The sequence below is a fragment of the Myxocyprinus asiaticus genome, chromosome 33 (genome assembly GCF_019703515.2).
Source record: "Myxocyprinus asiaticus isolate MX2 ecotype Aquarium Trade chromosome 33, UBuf_Myxa_2, whole genome shotgun sequence".
Classification (NCBI taxonomy): Eukaryota; Metazoa; Chordata; class Actinopteri; order Cypriniformes; family Catostomidae; genus Myxocyprinus; species Myxocyprinus asiaticus.
Window position 1 is genome coordinate 41189970 of NC_059376.1, and position 18560 is coordinate 41208529.

Here is an 18560-nt window from a genome sequence, read left to right on the forward strand (position 1 = left end):
AATGATACGTTTTGGTACCTCACTATTATTGGTTTCTTACCCAGGGAATTAACCAAAAGCTTTATGCAATATGTCTGCAGTTTGATCAATTCTCTATTTTAGTTTTACTCAAATGCATCCAGACAGATGATTCAGATGCACAAATACACACTTTAATATCCCTGCGCTCCCAACAGCGATGTGCATCTATATCATGGCTTCCCTAATGTGATTTCTGCCGTCTCATAAACGTGCATCTAGTTTGTAGAGCTTGACTCTGAGCGTCTGATGGAGAAGAATCGCTGGTTGCGTTTGAGAATAAAGCCTGAAGGGTTTGATCATTACAACTTAAAAGGTGGCGATAAAGGAGTTTATGTGCAGAAGCACTCTGATTTAACCTGTCGTCTTTGTGTTAAAGGAGTTATACTACTCTTAAAAAGCGATATCCCAAGTGACTGACGCAATATCCACTGCGCTTCTGTAACAAAGCAACACACGTGCATGCATGCTCAGAATGTATACTGCTGTTTTAAAGTCTCTCAGAAGGTTTTAAACAATTTATTTTTTTAAATATTCTTTTATCTCTCTGTTCTCACATTCTCGGCCACCTAAAATTAAAATCAAACCGGATATATGCCACGTCCAAGCATTTCCAGGGATGTTTGTGGCTGTTAGTGTGTGTTAGGAGGCTGTGAATTAGAGCAGAATTGTCTCTGGTTTAGCGTCGGTGAGTAGTGAGAGTTCAGAGAACGATTCAGGACCCCCATTGCGCCCAGAGAGCGCCGGTTGAAAGCCGTCAGGGGTCGGAGTTGGAAAGGAAGCAATTTCCCTCTTCTTTTGGAGTTTTGAAGACTTCAGTGCACGTTTGCTCACGTGTATCACCCCATCCCATGTCCCATGAGCTTCCCTTCGCTCTGTGCCACCAGTCGGGGAGTCACCTCCTTTTCCAGGTACACAACGGGAGCACTGCTCTCTCTGAGAGGCGCAGAGCTGAACTTTTTCGGTGGAAGAAAGCAAAGACGAGAAGATTAAAAACAGCCCTGTGATGTGGAGAGCCGAGATGCCTCCTGAGGATTCCTGGCATAATAATTTAAATGATCAAATGATTCAGCGGAGACTTGTTAGCGGAGAAACAGCCTCCTAGTTGGCCCCATGGGCCTCTCGCTGAGACACATGCATTGCAAAACAGCTCCTCTGTTGTGGTAAAGAATCTCACCTTTGTATATATATATATATATATATATATATATATATATGTACTATTCCTTTTTTAGGTGACTTTTTATCCTTTTCTGCTTTGTTGGATTTGTCTAGAGAAGTATTTGGGAGCAAGTTAAGCAGCTGAGTTCGGTGGTTTTTAACGATACAGGCCTGATATGGAAGAGAATATCTAGATTCAACAGGATGTCTGACGCGGGAAATTATCTGTTTTAACAGGAATCATAGTTAACCAGTAGTCACTTTTTTATTATTATTATAAGGTGAGCCATTTGTAGGTTGACTTCCTAAAGAGTGTCAACATTGTGGTTCTGTTGCATTTTCAAAGCATTGCTCAATTTATTTGAGTGTCCAACATGTTAACTTCTGACTCGACCAATGATGTGAGTTTAAGGTGGGACTATCTGTTTGTCTGACGAATGATAGATGGCCAGAATGATTGAGAAACCTGTTTGACTTTGACTTTCCACAACTTTACAAAGGAAGAAAAAAGTCAGAAGAGAGAAAGAAGTCAAATTTACTGTAATTATTTCCATATATTTATATATATTTATATAATTGCAGTGTGCAGCATCCACCTGGATGTTGCGACGGCAGCCATAGTGCGTTCCCCTCGGCAGCTGTATTTGAGACACTTTCTATGTTTTTTCTAGGTGTTGAATAGGTTGTTATTATCAATTATAGGGTAATATAATATATTATTACACGGCTCTCTGGAATAACCTATTCTGATTGGTCAATGGCGCCATCTAGTGGTCTGATATTTCTGAGTAACAACTGCACATCCACATATCACAACGCTCATTCGGGTATTGCGAGCCATCTTTACTACTTCTCGGATCAATGTGCGGTCTCTACAAGTAAGCTTATAAAATAGTTTCAACTCAAATCAATGTATTATGTGCATTTGTTTATTTATTTGGTTAGTAGCCCTGTAATTTGTGGAATAATGTATAGTCAGCAGGTTGTTATCGCAAAATAAATTCCTTCAGCCTGATACAAGATCCTGATAATATAATAGAATAGAATATATAATATAATTTAATATAATATAATATAATATACACTAAGTCAGCTGGAAACTTGTCACAACAGACTGTGAATCATCTGTAAACAAGGACTGAAAAGTGTATAGTATTTGAGCTTTGTCACAAAAACACGTCTCTTTTGTGTGTGTACAGATCCAACTCCGCTGCTAGAGGCCACACACTCTCTGGGTGAGAGACTGGCAGAACTTCAGCATTTGGCTCCAGATGGTGAAGCTCTGATCACAGAAATCTCGACCCATTGGAGGAGACACCTAGAGTGCCTTGACAAAGCAGGTCAGAGCTTGTCACATGCTCAATATACATACTTACATATACAGTATACACCGATCAGCCACAACATTAAAACCACCTGCCTAATATTGTGTAGGTCCCCCTCGTGCCACCAAAACAGCGCCAACCCACATCTCAGAACAGCATTCTGAGATGATATTCTTCTCACCACAATTGTACAGAGTGGTTATCTGAGTTACTGTAGACTTTATCAGTTTGAACCAGTCTGGCCATTCTCTGTTGACCGCTCTCATCAACAAGACATTTCCATCCACAGAACTGCCACTCACTGGATGTTTTTTGTTTTTGGCACCATTCTGAGTAAATTCTAGAGACTGTTGTGCGTGAAAATCCCAGGAGATCAGCAGTTACAGAAATACTCAAACCAGCCCGTCTGGCAGTATATACCAACCTCGACCTAAATTCTCACCCTAAAGGAAAACTGTAATTTAAAATACAATCATTATTTACTTATTAAAGAACTACTTTTCCCTTTAAGTAAAGGGAAAGGTTTTTATTTAGGATGTCCTGATACCTGATACTCATGCTTGTAAAACTCATGGTCATACAACAAACCGATACCATCTGTCATACAGATGTCATTCTGTAAACATTTAGCACACAAATGTAAATCACTTTATGTCCTAGTGTGATTATTAAACAGCAAAGGCTGTGATTTAATGAGATAGAAACAGCTTGTAGTTTGCATGCGCTGCGTGCTTCGATTGTGAGCGCTTGTGAATGTGTTGTGCTGATGCTGGAGCTCAGAGCTCTTTGTCTCATACACAAAAAAACACCATCATGAGCATTGCATGCTCTGTTTGTAGCAGATGACAGTGAGCAGAGTGCTAATTCACTTTGTAGCACGATGCACAACAATAGTAATTGTATATTTAATATTTTCTTAATATTTAAGAAATATCTCAGATCTGTGATGCTCTTTTATGCAGCACTTTGAGAAAAATAGCTCCAATGTTGTATTTTGGAGTGTGCTGTCAGGTTCTGTATAAAAGCACTTCATTTCATAAAAATAATATGATGAAGAATAATTGTTCTATTTTTATTTGATTAAAGTAAAATATATATATATATATATATATATATATATATATATATATATATTTAGACACCATTTTGATGATAAACTTAATATAAAGGTTTGCTATGGATTTCAGAAATAAAAGAATATTGCCGATTACCAGAAAGGAAGTATCGGTACTCGTACTCGTTCTTGAAAAAGTTGTTATCAGGACATCCCTAGTTTTTATGCATGTACTGCATGTATCAGAGGCAGACCGATATATCAGTTTTACAGATTAATCGGTGTCTATAGTTGTTTTTTGGAACTATCGGTTATCGGTTAAAATATATGCCGATAGTTGCAGATTGTTTTCTTTATGATTATTATGCCTCATCAATAAACCTCATGTGGTAAAATAAATAAACAAAACTGATCATCTGGTGAATATATAGGCTATAAAATGCTTAATTTGTTAAATATTTGCATATAGAGCATTGAAATGGAGCCAAGTTTATCGCTCATTTCTGGTTAAAAGTCTTGCGTTATGCACCAAATCTTCATTTTTCTGGTTATTATTCGGATTTTGGTTGCATAGTATTCATTTTGGACTCTTGCATCCTCTATTTCTGTGCCCGTCTTAGTAAGGAAAGACTTAGACATTTTTTATCTTCTATAAATCGATTTTTACAAAATATCTGCCGATTCATCAGTTATTGACCTTAGTTATCGGTATCTGCAAAATTCACTATCGGTCGACATCTAGTAAGTATTCACTTTAGAAATGTTTTGGGGCTATTTTTCGTGCATACAATAATTTCATGTATGTACAGTTTAAGGTAAAGTGTATATCTTAGGTCCAGTAACTGGTCACCATTTCTCAAGTTTTTCACCTTTTGTAATCACCTTTCAACATTTTCAACACAAACACTTTGATTACGTTTTCCAACTGTTGATATAAAATTACAGTTAATTGGGCTATTAAAAATGTATCTATAATATAATTCCATTTCATGCACAGAACACGCAGAGGAGGGGTCTGTAACCGTAGAGACAGGGGAGGCGTCGGCACAGCAGCCCCATATGATGACACCAAACAGCACACAGGACGTCCAGGATGGAGATTCTCCACTCCAAAACCATCAGAACCAGGAGGAACAGTATGTGACCCACAGAATGATGAAAACCTACTGAGTTTACTGTATAAAAACAAAAATCATCCATTTACACTTCAGCTACACTCAAAATGGAATGCTAGAATAATGCTTACTGCATACTACACAGTATACACTATAATGCCTAAATAGTGTGTGAAACAGTACGGGATGAGATGGTAATTGTTTCAGTCTGCTACATTGTAACATCACCTCATTACATTGCATGAATGAACGTTGCAAATAATAATTCAAGAAATTATTGTTTCCGGGTTCATTTGTGTGCTGTGGTTGCATTCTGCATATGTATACAACAAATGTTGAAGGTCATATGGGTATTCCATGCATGCAAACATTTGTATGCTGTGCAAAGTTAAATGTATATACTGCATACTCCAAAAATAGTATGAGTAGCATGGAAGTGTGCTATTCCGAACATATGCAAACAACATTTTTTAGGGACTGCAACCTATTCATGAAGTATGAATAAAACCAGCACTAAATAAGACAATTAAATTAGTTTCACTGAAATCTTAATTTCTCAGCGGTGTCTCGTTCACTTCCTGGTCTGATCTCGACACTGTCTCTGTGTTTCCGCAGGGAGGAACATGAATCAGTCAAACTCGGCCAAACTGAAGATCGGATTAAAGCACTTCAGTCATGTAAGACTCATATCAGACAGAGAATTCATCTGAGGCTTCTGTGAGGTCGAAGGTCAATAATGTTTTTTTCTGTCTACACAGCGCTGAACTTGGCCCGATCAGAGCTGCAGGAAATGAGGTGTAAATACGACAAGGAAATGGCTGAAAAGTAAGAAACTTTATTCACTCAAGACGTGTGAAGCTACTTCAATGTCTAGTCTGCCGTGCTATAAGCTACTCAACTTAATGTAGTAAAACTACACGCAATCTACACTTTTTAAGTAGTAGTTAGTTACACTACAAGCTACTGTCTACAATATTAACAAAAGTATTTAGTGATATTAAAAGGGGGAGATATCTTTTAAACAAATATAACTTTAAGATTATATTTATTTTTGCAATCAAATCAGAGTTTAAATGACACAAAAACATTTAAGATCTCAAATTATGTGACATCTTTAAACTTGAGGATCAATTTACATTTACTACAACTACTAAACCTATAAAACACTTACATTTAAATAGTGGAGTCAAAAATAAAGTGATTAACATCAGCGATAAGAAGACATAAGGACTTCCGATCAGTGAATGGTTTATTTGATCAGTGAATCATTTATTTGATCAGTGAATTATGTAAGCAGTGAATGGTTTATTTGATCAGTGAATCATTTATTTGATTCAGTGAATCATTTATTTGATCAATGAATCATTTATTTGATCATTGAATTGTTTATGTAATCAGTGAATCCTTTATTTGATCAGTGAATCATTTATTTGATCAATGAATCATTTATTTGATCATTGAATTGTTTATGTAATCAGTGAATCCTTTATTTGATCAGTGAATCATTTATTTGATCAGGTTATCAGTTAATTTATCAGTAAATCATTTAATCATTGAATAGCTTATTTGATCATTGAATCATTTGTTGAGTTACTCATTTATTTAATCAGCGAATCATTTATTTGATTAGTGAATCGTGTATTTGATCAATTAATCATTTAATTATTTAATTAATGCACTGTTTATTTAATCAGTGAATAATTATTTGATCAGTGAATTTCTTATTTGATAATTGAATCATTTGATCAGTGAATCGTTAATTTGATAAGTGAATCATTTATTTGATCAGTGAATTTCATTTTTGATAATTGAATCATTTGATCAGTGAATTGTTAATTTGACAAGTGAATCATTTATTTGGTCAGTGAATTGTTTTATTTGATCAGTAAATATTTATTTGATCAGTGAATTGCTTATTTTGATCATGAAACATTTGATCAAATCAATGAATCTTTTATTTGATTAGTGAATTGTGTATTTGATCAATGATTCATTTATTTGATTCTTGAATCGTTTATTTTATTAGTGAATCATTTATTTGATCAGTGAATCATTTATTTGATCAGTGAATTGTTTATATAAGCAGTGAATGGTTTATTTGATCAGTGAATGGTTTATTTGATCAGTGAATCATTTATTTGATCAGTGAATCATTTATTTGATCAATGAATTGTTTATGTAATCAGTGAATGGTTTATTTGATCAGTGAATCATTTATTTGATCAGTGAATCATTTATTTGATCATTGAATTGTTTATGTAAGCAGTGAATGGTTTATTTGATCAGTGAATCGTTTATTTGATCAGTGAATCGTTTATTTGATCAATGAATCATTTATTTGATCATTGAATTGTTTATGTAATCAGTGAATCATTTATTTGATCATTTAATTGTTTATGTAATCAGTGAATCCTTTATTTGATCAGGTTATCAGTTAATTTATCAGTAAATCATTTAATCAGTGAATAGCTTATTTGATCATTGAATCATTTGTTGAGTTACTCATTTATTTAATCAGCGAATCATTTATTTGATTAGTGAATCGTGTATTTGATCAATTAATCATTTAATTATTTAATTAATGCACTGTTTATTTAATCAGTGAATAACTTATTTGATCAGTGAAATTCTTATTTGATAATTGAATCATTTGATCAGTGAATCGTTAATTTGATAAGTGAATCATTTATTTGATCAGTGAATTTCATTTTTGATAATTGAATCATTTGATCAGTGAATTGTTAATTTGACAAGTGAATCATATATTTGGTCAGTGAATATTTATTTGATCAGTGAATTGCTTATTTTGATCATGAAACATTTGATCAAATCAATAAATCGTTTATTTGATTAGTGAATTGTGTTTTTGATCAATGATTCATTTATTTGATTCTTGAATCGTTTATTTTATTAGTGAATTGTTTATTTGATCAGTGAATCGTTTATTTGACTTGTGAATCATTTATTTGATCAGTGAATCAATTATTTTATCAGTAAATTGTTTATTAAATCAGTGAAACATTTGATTAGTGAATCGTTTATTGATCAGTGAATCATTTGATTAGTGAATCGTTTATTGATCAGTGAATCATTTATTTGATTAGTGAATTGTGTATCTGATCAATTAATCATTTATTTGAATAATGAATTGTTTATTTGATCAGTGAATAACTTATTTAAACAATGAATCGTTTGTCTAATCAGTGTATATTTATTTGATCAGTGCATTGCTCATTTGATCAGTTAATTGTTTATTTGATCAGTAAATCGCTTTTTTGAACATTGAATAATTTTATCAGTGAATCGTTTATTTGCTCAGTGAATTGCTTATTTTGATCATTAAATCATTTGATCAGAGAATCATTTGTTTGATCAGCGAATCATTTATATGATTAGTGAATAATGTATTTGATCAATTATTCATTTTATTGATTAATGAATCATTTATTTGATCAGAGAATAATTTATTTGATCAGTGAATTTTTTATTTGATCAGTGAATTGTTTATTTGATTAGTGAATCTTTTATTTGATCAGTGAATCGTTTATATGATTAATGAATCATTTATTTGATCAGTGTATAATTTTTTGATCAGTGAATTTTTTATTTGATCAGTGAATTGTTTATTTGATTAGTGAATCTTTTATTTGATCAGTGAATCGTTTATTTGATTAGTGAATGATTTGATCTGTGGATCACCTCTAAACGAACCGATTCACTAGAATGATTCAGACCTCTCAATGCTACAGTTAAGGAGATTAATTTCTGTTCGGTTAAATTTGATGAATTTCCATTTTGATTTCCAGTCTGCAATGTAGAGTAGCTGCAATCTCATTTGCTGCTGTCCTGATGAGGCAATTGCATTAGTGATGTTAACTTACACATATGCCACACTGAGAAACTAAAGCACTGTACGGTTAATGAGCGTGCTGAATGGTCCTCTCCTCTGAAAACTCGAGCTTTCTCTGATTGTGCTTTTAAAGCAAATCTTGTGTAATTGAGAAGCCATCTTTGTTTAGCGCAGCCTCAGAGACGTGCATGTTTAATCAGTCTTTCACTTCTCTTTATTATGCACCTCTCCACCTTTTGAAAATCAACTCCCTGATGTCTGAGAGGAAACTGTTGAACTTCAAACAAACCTTATGAATAATCTCCCTGAGATGCTATTCGAATGAGAGCACTCTGATTGTGCGCGAGTGTGTGTGGGCATGTTGGGATACGATGATGCCGAGGAGAGCGCTAATGACAGTAAACCTTGCTTTATACTGACTTCAGAACTTTTGAACATGTTAATTTATTTATTTCTTTGATTGGTGGTTTATGGCGTTCCTCTAGAGTCTGTGTTGTACAGAAATGTGACTACAGTATAGAGATCCTTTTTAGGCAGATGCTATTTGCACCCCAATGTAGATAGGAACATAATTTTTCTGCATTCGGGTGTTTTCAGTTTTCTTATTTATCACTGTGGTGTAAATAGCAATGACTGCACCCTGTAAACAGTTTTTGCCCCCCACATTTAGCAGTATTAGTTAGCTAGCTAGCTTTGTAGCTGACTTTGCTAACAACAATGTTAGCTAACTTATGGTTAGCTAGATAATTAACGTCACCAAAAAACTCCTTGAAACGTTACTAATCCAATATTAGTTATAGACCGATATATCGGCCAGGCCAAAAAATCTGCCGATATTTGATCAATTGTTGAGATTATAGGCATCTGCTGATAACTGTGCCTACTTGGCTAATTTACTCTCACTAAGTTTTCATGGACACCAGAATGCTGTTTGTTGCGAGAAAGCTGCTTAATGCTTGAAATCGGAGTATGCGTTTACATGAGCTGTGTTAGCAGCTTTCTCTTTATTCCCTTACACATGCCGCTCGTTTAGTAAGCAGCTTTCTCCCTGCGACGCTTGTGTATATAATAAGCATGACATTTGAGGAAGACTTCACTATTTTATTTCCAGATATTCCAGAGTTGTTGCTGTGTTTGTTTCTTTAAGTTTCTATCACGACCTGCAGCAGAATTGCGCTGCAATAGTGGGGTTTCCCTCTTACGTAAAACCCGGGGATTCCCCCAATGTACAACCGCATATACGCAAATATGAGGAACAGTTGATATTTTACATTGGTGTGTATAAATGGGTGTAGTTTAAAGTGTATTTGCTTTTCCCACAGTACTCCCAGAAATGTTGAATTCTTTCTGCTCTGTTGACTTGTTGTTGGGCTCCATCCTATGATATTTGTTAAGTTTAACTTGTATTGAACCCAGAATATTCCTTTAAACCGCATTCTATTCATCCCTTAAATGGCGTAAGGAAACCAGCGTTCTTGTTTACATGACGTTTCAGAACGCCACTTTTTGCAAAACCCCTGGAATAAACCGTTTTCTAAAGTGCATGTAAACGTAGTCAGTGTTACCTACACCTTGTGTCTGTTCCAAACTCAGCCATTTTCTTCTTTCAAAGAATTTGTTCATTTTGTGTGAATATTTTGTAAAATATTTGTTTATTTCAGCAAGTGTTGATTTTTGTCTTATTTGCTATCATTACATTTTGATATTGCTATTTTATGTATATTATACTAAATATTTTATTTATATATATTTATATAAATATAATTTTTTTAAACTAATTTTGTAAATTAATCATGGTACATGATATATTAAAACATTAAAATATAATTCTAAATATATGTGTAACAGTTCAAATGGGCAAGGAGGCGGTGGGAACCGGCTGAACAGTCGAAGTAGTATTTAATGAAACAAAAAGGCACAAAACACACACACTGCAGCTGCATGTGGCTCTCTCGAACTGCCGCATCCGGCTCAGCCTTATCCCTCTACTCGGCTGATTAGCCCAATTGCCCACCCTCCTCCTCGTCACACTCCTCCCTCCTTTGCCTCAGGCCGGGGAACCTCCGGCATGACGTACATCCCCTCCCTTCCGGCCGTGCCTGCCAGCAGGCTTTCCTCACCTTTCGAGACCTGGGAGGGAGACAAGGGGAGGGAAAAGAGGAGAGGGAAAGGGCAAGGCGGAGCGACAGTGAAAGAGACCACTCCTCCACCCTCTGGCGGACGACAGCCGCTCCTCCCTGGGCAGACTGGAGCGAGTCCTCGGACCCCTGGTGGATGGAATGCCCCTCCGTGTTCTGGCAGTCAGTAGAGAGCCCCTCCGCCCCTGGCAGCGGCTCCACCTCTCCAGGTGGCCGGCAGCGAGCTCCTCCTCCCCCTCACGTACGGTGGCCGTTCCTCCGCGTTCAGGCAGCCGGCAGCGGTGACTCCATCCCCCGGTGGATGGCCGCGGCTGCTCCTTTGGGCAGACGGCAGTGGCGAGGACTCCACGACAGCGCATCCCTCCTCCTTCCCGGGTTTTCGGCACCAATGTAACACGGTTAAAATGGGCAAGGAGGTGGCGGGAACCGCCTGAACAGTCAAAATAATGTTTAATGAAAACTTAAAAAGACATAAAAAAACACATATACGGCTCTCTCTCCCAAACTGCCATATCTGGCTGCATTTATCCCTCTCCTTGGCTGATTAGTCCGATTGGGGGCCGGGCATGCATATTCACAGCCCTGCCCTCCTCCTCGTCACAATATGTGATTTATACTAACAAGAACTAGCAAGAGATTGGTTAGTCATCATTTATTTTCATTATTTAAATTTGTACATGTTAAAACGTTCAGGTTTTAATTAGACACTTTTACAGGTATAAATCTTTGATACAAGTTTATGTATACATGCCATAAAATCAGTGGACATGTTGTAATTCAAATGGGCAAATAGATCAAATGGGCAGATTCAATTCATATCAAGCTTTATTGGCAAGAAAAACTTAAGTGTACATTGCCAATGCATTATAAGACATTGCACATACAGATACTGTAAAACATTGAATGCTGAAGTTTAAGTTTTAAATCTCAAAACTGTTATTCTCTCAGGCTGTCATTCAGTCTCGATTGCGCTCACGCTGGGTCTCCCTTGCATGGTTTCGCTTTTGACTGTGGTTCAGATGACAGTGAGTGAGCGTTTCTGGGCGATGCAAAGAGATATGGCAGCTTGCTCATATCTCTCCCACACCTGGCTCACCACTTGCATACAGTAAATCCGCTCTTGTGTTTATAATGTCCGGGACATGCGTTGTGTGTAATAAATAAGCATGCACTGCTCCACACAATCAGTTTCTGTGTGAGGATATGCAGTTGAGTCAAGCGAATACCTCCTTAAAATGTATATATGCTGATGTTAGCCACAGAAAGTGGGGGAAAACATTAGGGAAATTTCAGGTTTAACAGTCAACTATTCATCACAGAAATTACATTTCCCGTCTCTATTATATACAGTATATAAATCTCTGTGCAGTTATGTTTGAGCTTGAAATGTTTTTCTGATGTTTACCACGTCATTTGTGTATTCCAGAGTGGAGGAGTTGGGCGTGTTAATGGTGAATCTGGAGAAGGCCAACCAGGTGAGTTGGGTGCCCTCCTCTCATCCTCTGATTGAGATGCTGCGACGTCAACATAATCACCTTCATAATCAAGCGTTGAGTTTAATTAGACACCCCTGCAGCCCCTCTTCCTCCTCGCCCTCGCTTGCATGGGTCCGTGATTACCCGCCACTCTTTCCCACGGCGGTGCGCGCGTAGCGAGGCGCGGCTGCTGAGAGCCACGTGCGATGCGGAGTGAACGAGGAGGGCTGTTAGTTCCCTCATTGCACTGATTGCCTCCTTTTTTCTACCGTGATTTGCGTTTTCTCCCTTAGCCGGCGGCTCTTAGATAAATGATTTGAAAATGAGTCATTAATTAGCAGGCAGAGTGTGACAGAGCAGGTAAACAGTTTGGGAAGAAAGTGGCTGGAAGTAAACATTCACCTCAGCAGAACGGAGAGAGAGAGAGATGCTCACCTTGTTTTACCTGCGGATGTTTTGATGCACCTGTAAAACTCACCTGATTGCGGTTTTGAGGGTGCTCTGGCTCTGATCGACCTGAATGCTCATTGATTCGGAATTTACATGAATGCTGGTGCCTGATTTTTATTGATGTTCCAGTTGTCAGTGTGATATTTTACTAAACGCTCTGCATGTACAGTGGCCCCAAAATAGTATTTGGACACTTAAGACACACTTTTACACAAATACAGGTCTGAATGTCATTGCATTGGATAACAAAATATCAAAGCAAGTGGCATTTATTTTAAATGAAGATATCATAAGAACACTTTTCAAGCAAAGTATTTCACAAAAACGTTTGAAATAGGTTTGAAATGCTATTTTTTTATGATTGCTCAGACTGTACTTCGAGTTAGGGATTTAAACAAATCCATAACCCACCCAAAATATTAGACTTCAATGATTTGTACACACCATCATTTTTGCTACGGACACGAAGGATTGTATACATTATATTTGGCAACCGCAATGTGTTTTGTGTGGTCGTTTTTAGGCTGCCGAGAGCACGAAACCATCAACATTCAAGAACCATTTAGAAACCAAACACTTAAACTACAAAAGTATGCTTTTTGGGGGGTTTTTTGGTGCAAAAACCTGTTTTTGCACTGTGTTTGGTCACACTGGATGTCCAATGTAAAAAGTGTGAGAGCATTTTTAAATGCACAAATATGTTATAGCTTCATTTTTAACACTTTATTATTTATCATTTTCAAACATGTTCTGTCTTTCAAAAAGTGTGCTTGTACTATCTTTCTTCTTAAAATAAATTCCACTTGGTTTGATATTTGATCTAATTCAATGATACTCATTTGTTGGTGTGACTTCTGAGTGTCCGAATACTTCATATTCTCCTTTTTACCACTATATTGTTTTAATTTAAACCTTACAAACCTTTTTGTGCTTGTGCTATTTTTATTTAAAATAAATGCCACTTGCCACATTTCTAAGTGTGACTTCAGTCTTCAAATAATTGTATCTTCATTTTGAACTCATTTCAAACCTTTCAAACATCTTTATTTTATTTTTTGCTTCAAAAGTGCTGTCTTTCTTAAAAATGAATGCCACTTGCTTTGATATTTTATTTAATCTATACAGACGCAAGTGTCAGAATACTTTTTGGGTTCATTGTACACACAAGCAGTGATGATCACCAACTCTAAAGTGGGAACAGAGTTTTTAAAACTTTTCTGTTTGATGACAGCGAGCAGATTTAGCCCAGAGGGAAGTGGACAGGCTTCGGGAACAGCTCGCTGATACTCATAGCACTTCTAAAGGGCTCGGCCCGTCAAAGGAGGGACACAAAGAGGTAAGAACGAGCCTCAAACTTTTAGATGAAAGATGTGCGACTCGCTTCACAGCAAATTGCCACCTTAACCACCAAATCTGCCGTCCGCAACCTCATTAAGGGCTCTTTGAGGCAATATGATTATAGGAAGGCAGAGGAGGTGGATATTTGGAAGTTGAAAGAAGATTTTCATGTTGGCCTCTGCCACTCCCCCGTCCCTCTGCTCCTCCTTTCATTTCCTGTCTCAGGAGAGTAAGCGTGATGAGAGGGACGCGCGGCTAGAGGCGGTGCTGTTCTCTAAGGACAGAGAGATCCTCCGACTGCTCGAGAACATCCAGAGACTGCAGTTCACTGTACAGGAAGTCCAGGACTCATCGGCCAATCAGATTGCAGAGCTGGAACACCAGTTGGCCTATAAGTCAGAAGCTATAGAGGTTAAAGTATCTATCAAATTGTTTAAAAGTTTATACCTTTGTAGTTTGTTTTATACTGTGTTTAATGTGTAAACTGCAACTTACCAATTGTATATTGTGTATATAGTGTGTTTTCAGTGGAGCAGTTTGTATTTGTTGTATTGAGGGGAGAATTCATGTAAATAGGACAAGTATCATTCATTTTATCTATTGTTCTGTCTATCGTTCTAGCTACTTATCTATCGTTCGTTCCATTGTTTGTTCTATTATTTGTTTTATCGTTTGTCTATTGCTTGTTCTACCACTTGTTCTATCGATCATTCTATCGTTCGTTCTTTCATTTGTTAAATTATTCTATCTAACTGTCTTTATATCCATCCATTGTTTGTTTGTTCTGTCGATAGTTTGTTTGTTCGTTTGTTTACCTGTCCATTTGTTCGTCCGGTCGTTCGTTCAGTTCATCTATCGCTCATTCTATCATAGGGCTGCACCATTAATCCAGTAAACAATCAAGATTACAATAACAGCTTCCACAATTAACTGTTTAAAACAGCAATAAATTAATTCAGGAATAGAGTTCATTCTATCGTTCATTCTCTCCTTTGTTCGCTTGTCCGTTCGTTCTATCAGTCCTTCTGTTGTTCGTTCTATCGTTCGTTTGTTCTACTGCTCTTTCTATCAATTGTTCGTTGGTTTGTCCGTTCGTTCTATCAATCGTTCTGTTGTTCGTTCTGTCGATCGTTTGTTCTACTGCTCTTTCTATCAGTTGTTTGTTGGTTTGTCCATTCGTTTGTCTGTTCGTTCTGTTTATCTGTCGCTCGTTCAGTTGTTCACTTTGTTCTATCATTTGTTCTATCTATAGTTCGATCTGTCGTTCATCCTATCGTTCATTCCATTGTTTGTTTTATCACTTGTCCTATTGCTTGCTCTACCTCTCAGTCTATTGTTCGTTCTATCGTTTGTTCAATTATTATATCTGTCTTTATATCCATCTATCCATCCATCCACTGTTCGATCTATCATTTGTTCGTTTGTTTGTTCATTCATTTGTTCGTTCGTTCATCAGGCCATTCGTTCTATTTATCTGTCGCTCATTCTATCGTTTGTTTATTCTATTGTTTGTTTTAATGTTTGTTCTATTGTTTGTTCCATCATTCGTTCTCTCGTTCTGTCTATTGTTATATCTACCTATCGTTTGTTCTGTCATTCATTCGTTCTATTGATTGTTCGTTTAACTCTTTCTATCGTTTATTTGTTTGTCCATTCATTTGTCTCTTCGTTCTGTTTATCTGTTGCTCATTCCATTGTTCGTTCTATTGTCCATTTAATTGTTCTATCGTTCATTCCATTATTCTATCATTTGTTTTATTGTTTGTTCTGTTGCTTGTTCTGCCACTCGTTCTATCGTATGTTCTATTGTTTTTTTCTTTCTATCGTTTGTTCAAAAGTCCTGTCTATCTGTCTTTATATCCATCCATCTATCATTCGTTCTATCATTTGTTTGTTTGTTCATTCTTTCGTCTGTCTGTTAGTTTGTCCGGTCATTTGTTCTATTTATGTATCGCTCAGTCTATTGTTAGTTCATTGTATCGCTCAGTCTATTGTTTGTTCTGTCATTCCTTCGTTCTATCATGGCATATCTATTGTTCTACCTATCTATCGTTTGTTCTATCGTTTGTTTCTTCAACCTTTCCTTCTACTGTTTGTTCATTCTTTTGTCTGTTCGTTTGTTCTACCGCATGTTCTATTGTTTGTTATATCATTCATTCTATCATTGGTTTGTTCATGCTATCATTTGTTTTTGTTCTATCACTTGTTCTACTGCTCTTTCTATCATTCGTTACTTCTATCATTTGTTATATCATTCACTGTGTTCTTTCTAACGTCTATCTGTTCCTTCTGTCTGTTGCTAGTTATATTGTTCTTTCTATCGTTCATTCTCTCGTTCTATCTATTGTTCAGTCTACCTATCATTTGTTCTATCATTCGTTCGTTTATCTGTTCGTTCTATCATTTCTCACTCATTTGTTCTACCGCTCTTTCTATCATTTATTTGTTGTTTGTCCATTCGTTTGTCTCTTCTTTCTGTTTATCTGTTGCTCGTTCCATTGTTCGTTTTATTGTCCATTTAATTGTTCTATCGTTTCTTTGCTCTATCGTTCATTCCATTATTCTATCATTTGTTTTAATGTTTGTTCTATTGCTTGTTCTGCCAATCGTTCTATCGTTCATTCTATTGTTTGTTCCATCGTTCATTCTCTCGTTCTATCTATTGTTCTATCTACCTATCATTTGTTCTATCATTCGTTTGTTCTATTGCTTGTTCGTTTATCCGTTCGTTCTATCATCTATTGTTCTACCTATCTATCGTTTGTTCTATCGTTTGTTTCTTCCACCTTTCCTTCTACTGTTTGTTCATTCTTTTGTCTGTTCATTTGTTCTACCGCATGTTATATCGTTTGTTATATCATTCATTCTGTCATTGGTTCGTTCATGCTATCGTTTGTTTGTTTGTTCTATCACTTGTTCTACCGCTCTTTCTATCATTCGTTACTTCTATCGTTTGTTATATCATTCACTGTGTTCTTTCTAACGTCTTATCTGTTCTTTCTGTCTGTTGCTAGTTATATTGTTCTTTCTATCGTTCATTCTATTGTTTGTCTGTCTGTCTGTCTCTATGTATCTATCTGTCACTCTTTTTTTCTGTCTGTCTGTGTTGTTGTAGTAATGTTATGAAGACAACATTTACAAGGATACTTTTACTGTCAGCAAACCTGTCGATGCTCATAATTTATTTAACTGACACATGGCCTTTTTTAGGACAAATGAAAAAAGCTTGTAGTTTTACAATTATGTTGTCAGGGGCCTTGCCCTTGTTATAGACATGTTTAAAGCTAATGTTGGGCAGATGCATCAAACCACGACTCCATTTTTGGTGTTGTGCATTTGGTGTGTTTCAGGTATCTGTCAATAATCCTGACATAACTAACTTCTTGTTTGGTGTCTTTACAGACTCTTGAGGCCAAACGTCAGTCCCAGATGGACTATGAAGAGATTAAAACAGAACTTAGGTAAAGATTTGCACAATTCTGATTTTGATAACTGGCTTTGTTTTTAGTAAGGAGAATCTTAGCATGACATATCTGTGCCTCCTGCAGTCTCCTGAAAGCCATGAAGCTGGCATCAGCAAACGGAAGTTCCTCACAGGTAAGAAAGCTAAACTAATAAGTGTTCATTCTGCAGAGTGCTTGAGGTTTATTTAACAGTTCTGAATTATATTGACACACTGTAACCCCCCTCAAATAAACTTCTCCACAAAATCAGATGTGTTTTATTTCACTTGTCTGCACCTGTCAATGAGGAAACGCCACAGCGATGCGAGTGAACGCCTCACTAGTGGCATCTATAATGTAGATTCAATCAGCAACTAACATTGATTCATCTGACTTTAACTGCCTGTGTGTGTGTGTGTGTGTGTGTGTGTGTGTGTGTGTGTTTGAGCAGGATTCAGCAAAAACCGCAGAGGCCCTGCTGTTGGACAAAGATGCCTTTTTGCCCTCTCACAAATTTTTAGTGGACAAAGTCAGAGTGTTACACAACAGTGGTAAGGAAATATCTGTTTAGATGTACCAGTATTCATTCAAGTCAACATGAAATCAAAACTGACTATACTTAATGTCTTAATAAATGTTCTTATTTTTGTGAATTATTAATTGGTGCATGATATTTTAAAGACAAAGAAAATGTTTGTGTGATCTTTCATCAAAATGTAATAACTTGCTTTTCGGCTGCCATATATAGACCACTTTTCACGATCCAATCAATTTCCAATGGATAAAATCAAGACCCGCCCTATTTTCTGTCTCGATGATCCTGTTAAATTATAACTCAGAAAGGGGGTCTGGGTAGCTCAGTGAGTAAAGACACTGACTACCACCCCTGGAGTTCGCTAGTTCGAATCCCAGGGTGTGCCGAGTGACTCCATCCAGGTCTCCTAAGCAACCAAATTGGCCTGGTTGCTAGGGAGGGTAGAGTCACATGGGGTAACCTCCTCGTGGTCGCAATAATGTGGTTCTCGCTCTCAGTGGGGTGCGTGGTGTGTTGTGCGTGGATGCCGCGATCAGCAAGCCACGTGATAAGATGCGCAGATTGACGTCTCAGACGCGGAGGCAACTGAGATTCGTCCTCCACCACCTGGATTGAGGCGAGTCACTATGCCACCATGAGGATTTAGAGCGCATTGGGA

General features: G+C 36.9%; 1 protein-coding gene across 1 annotated transcript in view; it reads left to right on the top strand.

Moving 5' to 3' along the window:
• Positions 1-18560, top strand: part of LOC127423773 (homeobox protein cut-like 2) — a 212818-nt gene that overhangs the window by 173054 nt on the left and 21204 nt on the right. The window contains exons 5-14 of the mRNA XM_051668331.1: positions 2379-2519; positions 4556-4694; positions 5289-5350; positions 5432-5498; positions 12088-12136; positions 13818-13922; positions 14150-14335; positions 17327-17385; positions 17473-17521; positions 17819-17918. Coding sequence (XP_051524291.1) covers positions 2379-2519; positions 4556-4694; positions 5289-5350; positions 5432-5498; positions 12088-12136; positions 13818-13922; positions 14150-14335; positions 17327-17385; positions 17473-17521; positions 17819-17918 — 957 coding nt within the window. The remainder of the gene's footprint in view (positions 1-2378; positions 2520-4555; positions 4695-5288; positions 5351-5431; positions 5499-12087; positions 12137-13817; positions 13923-14149; positions 14336-17326; positions 17386-17472; positions 17522-17818; positions 17919-18560) is intronic.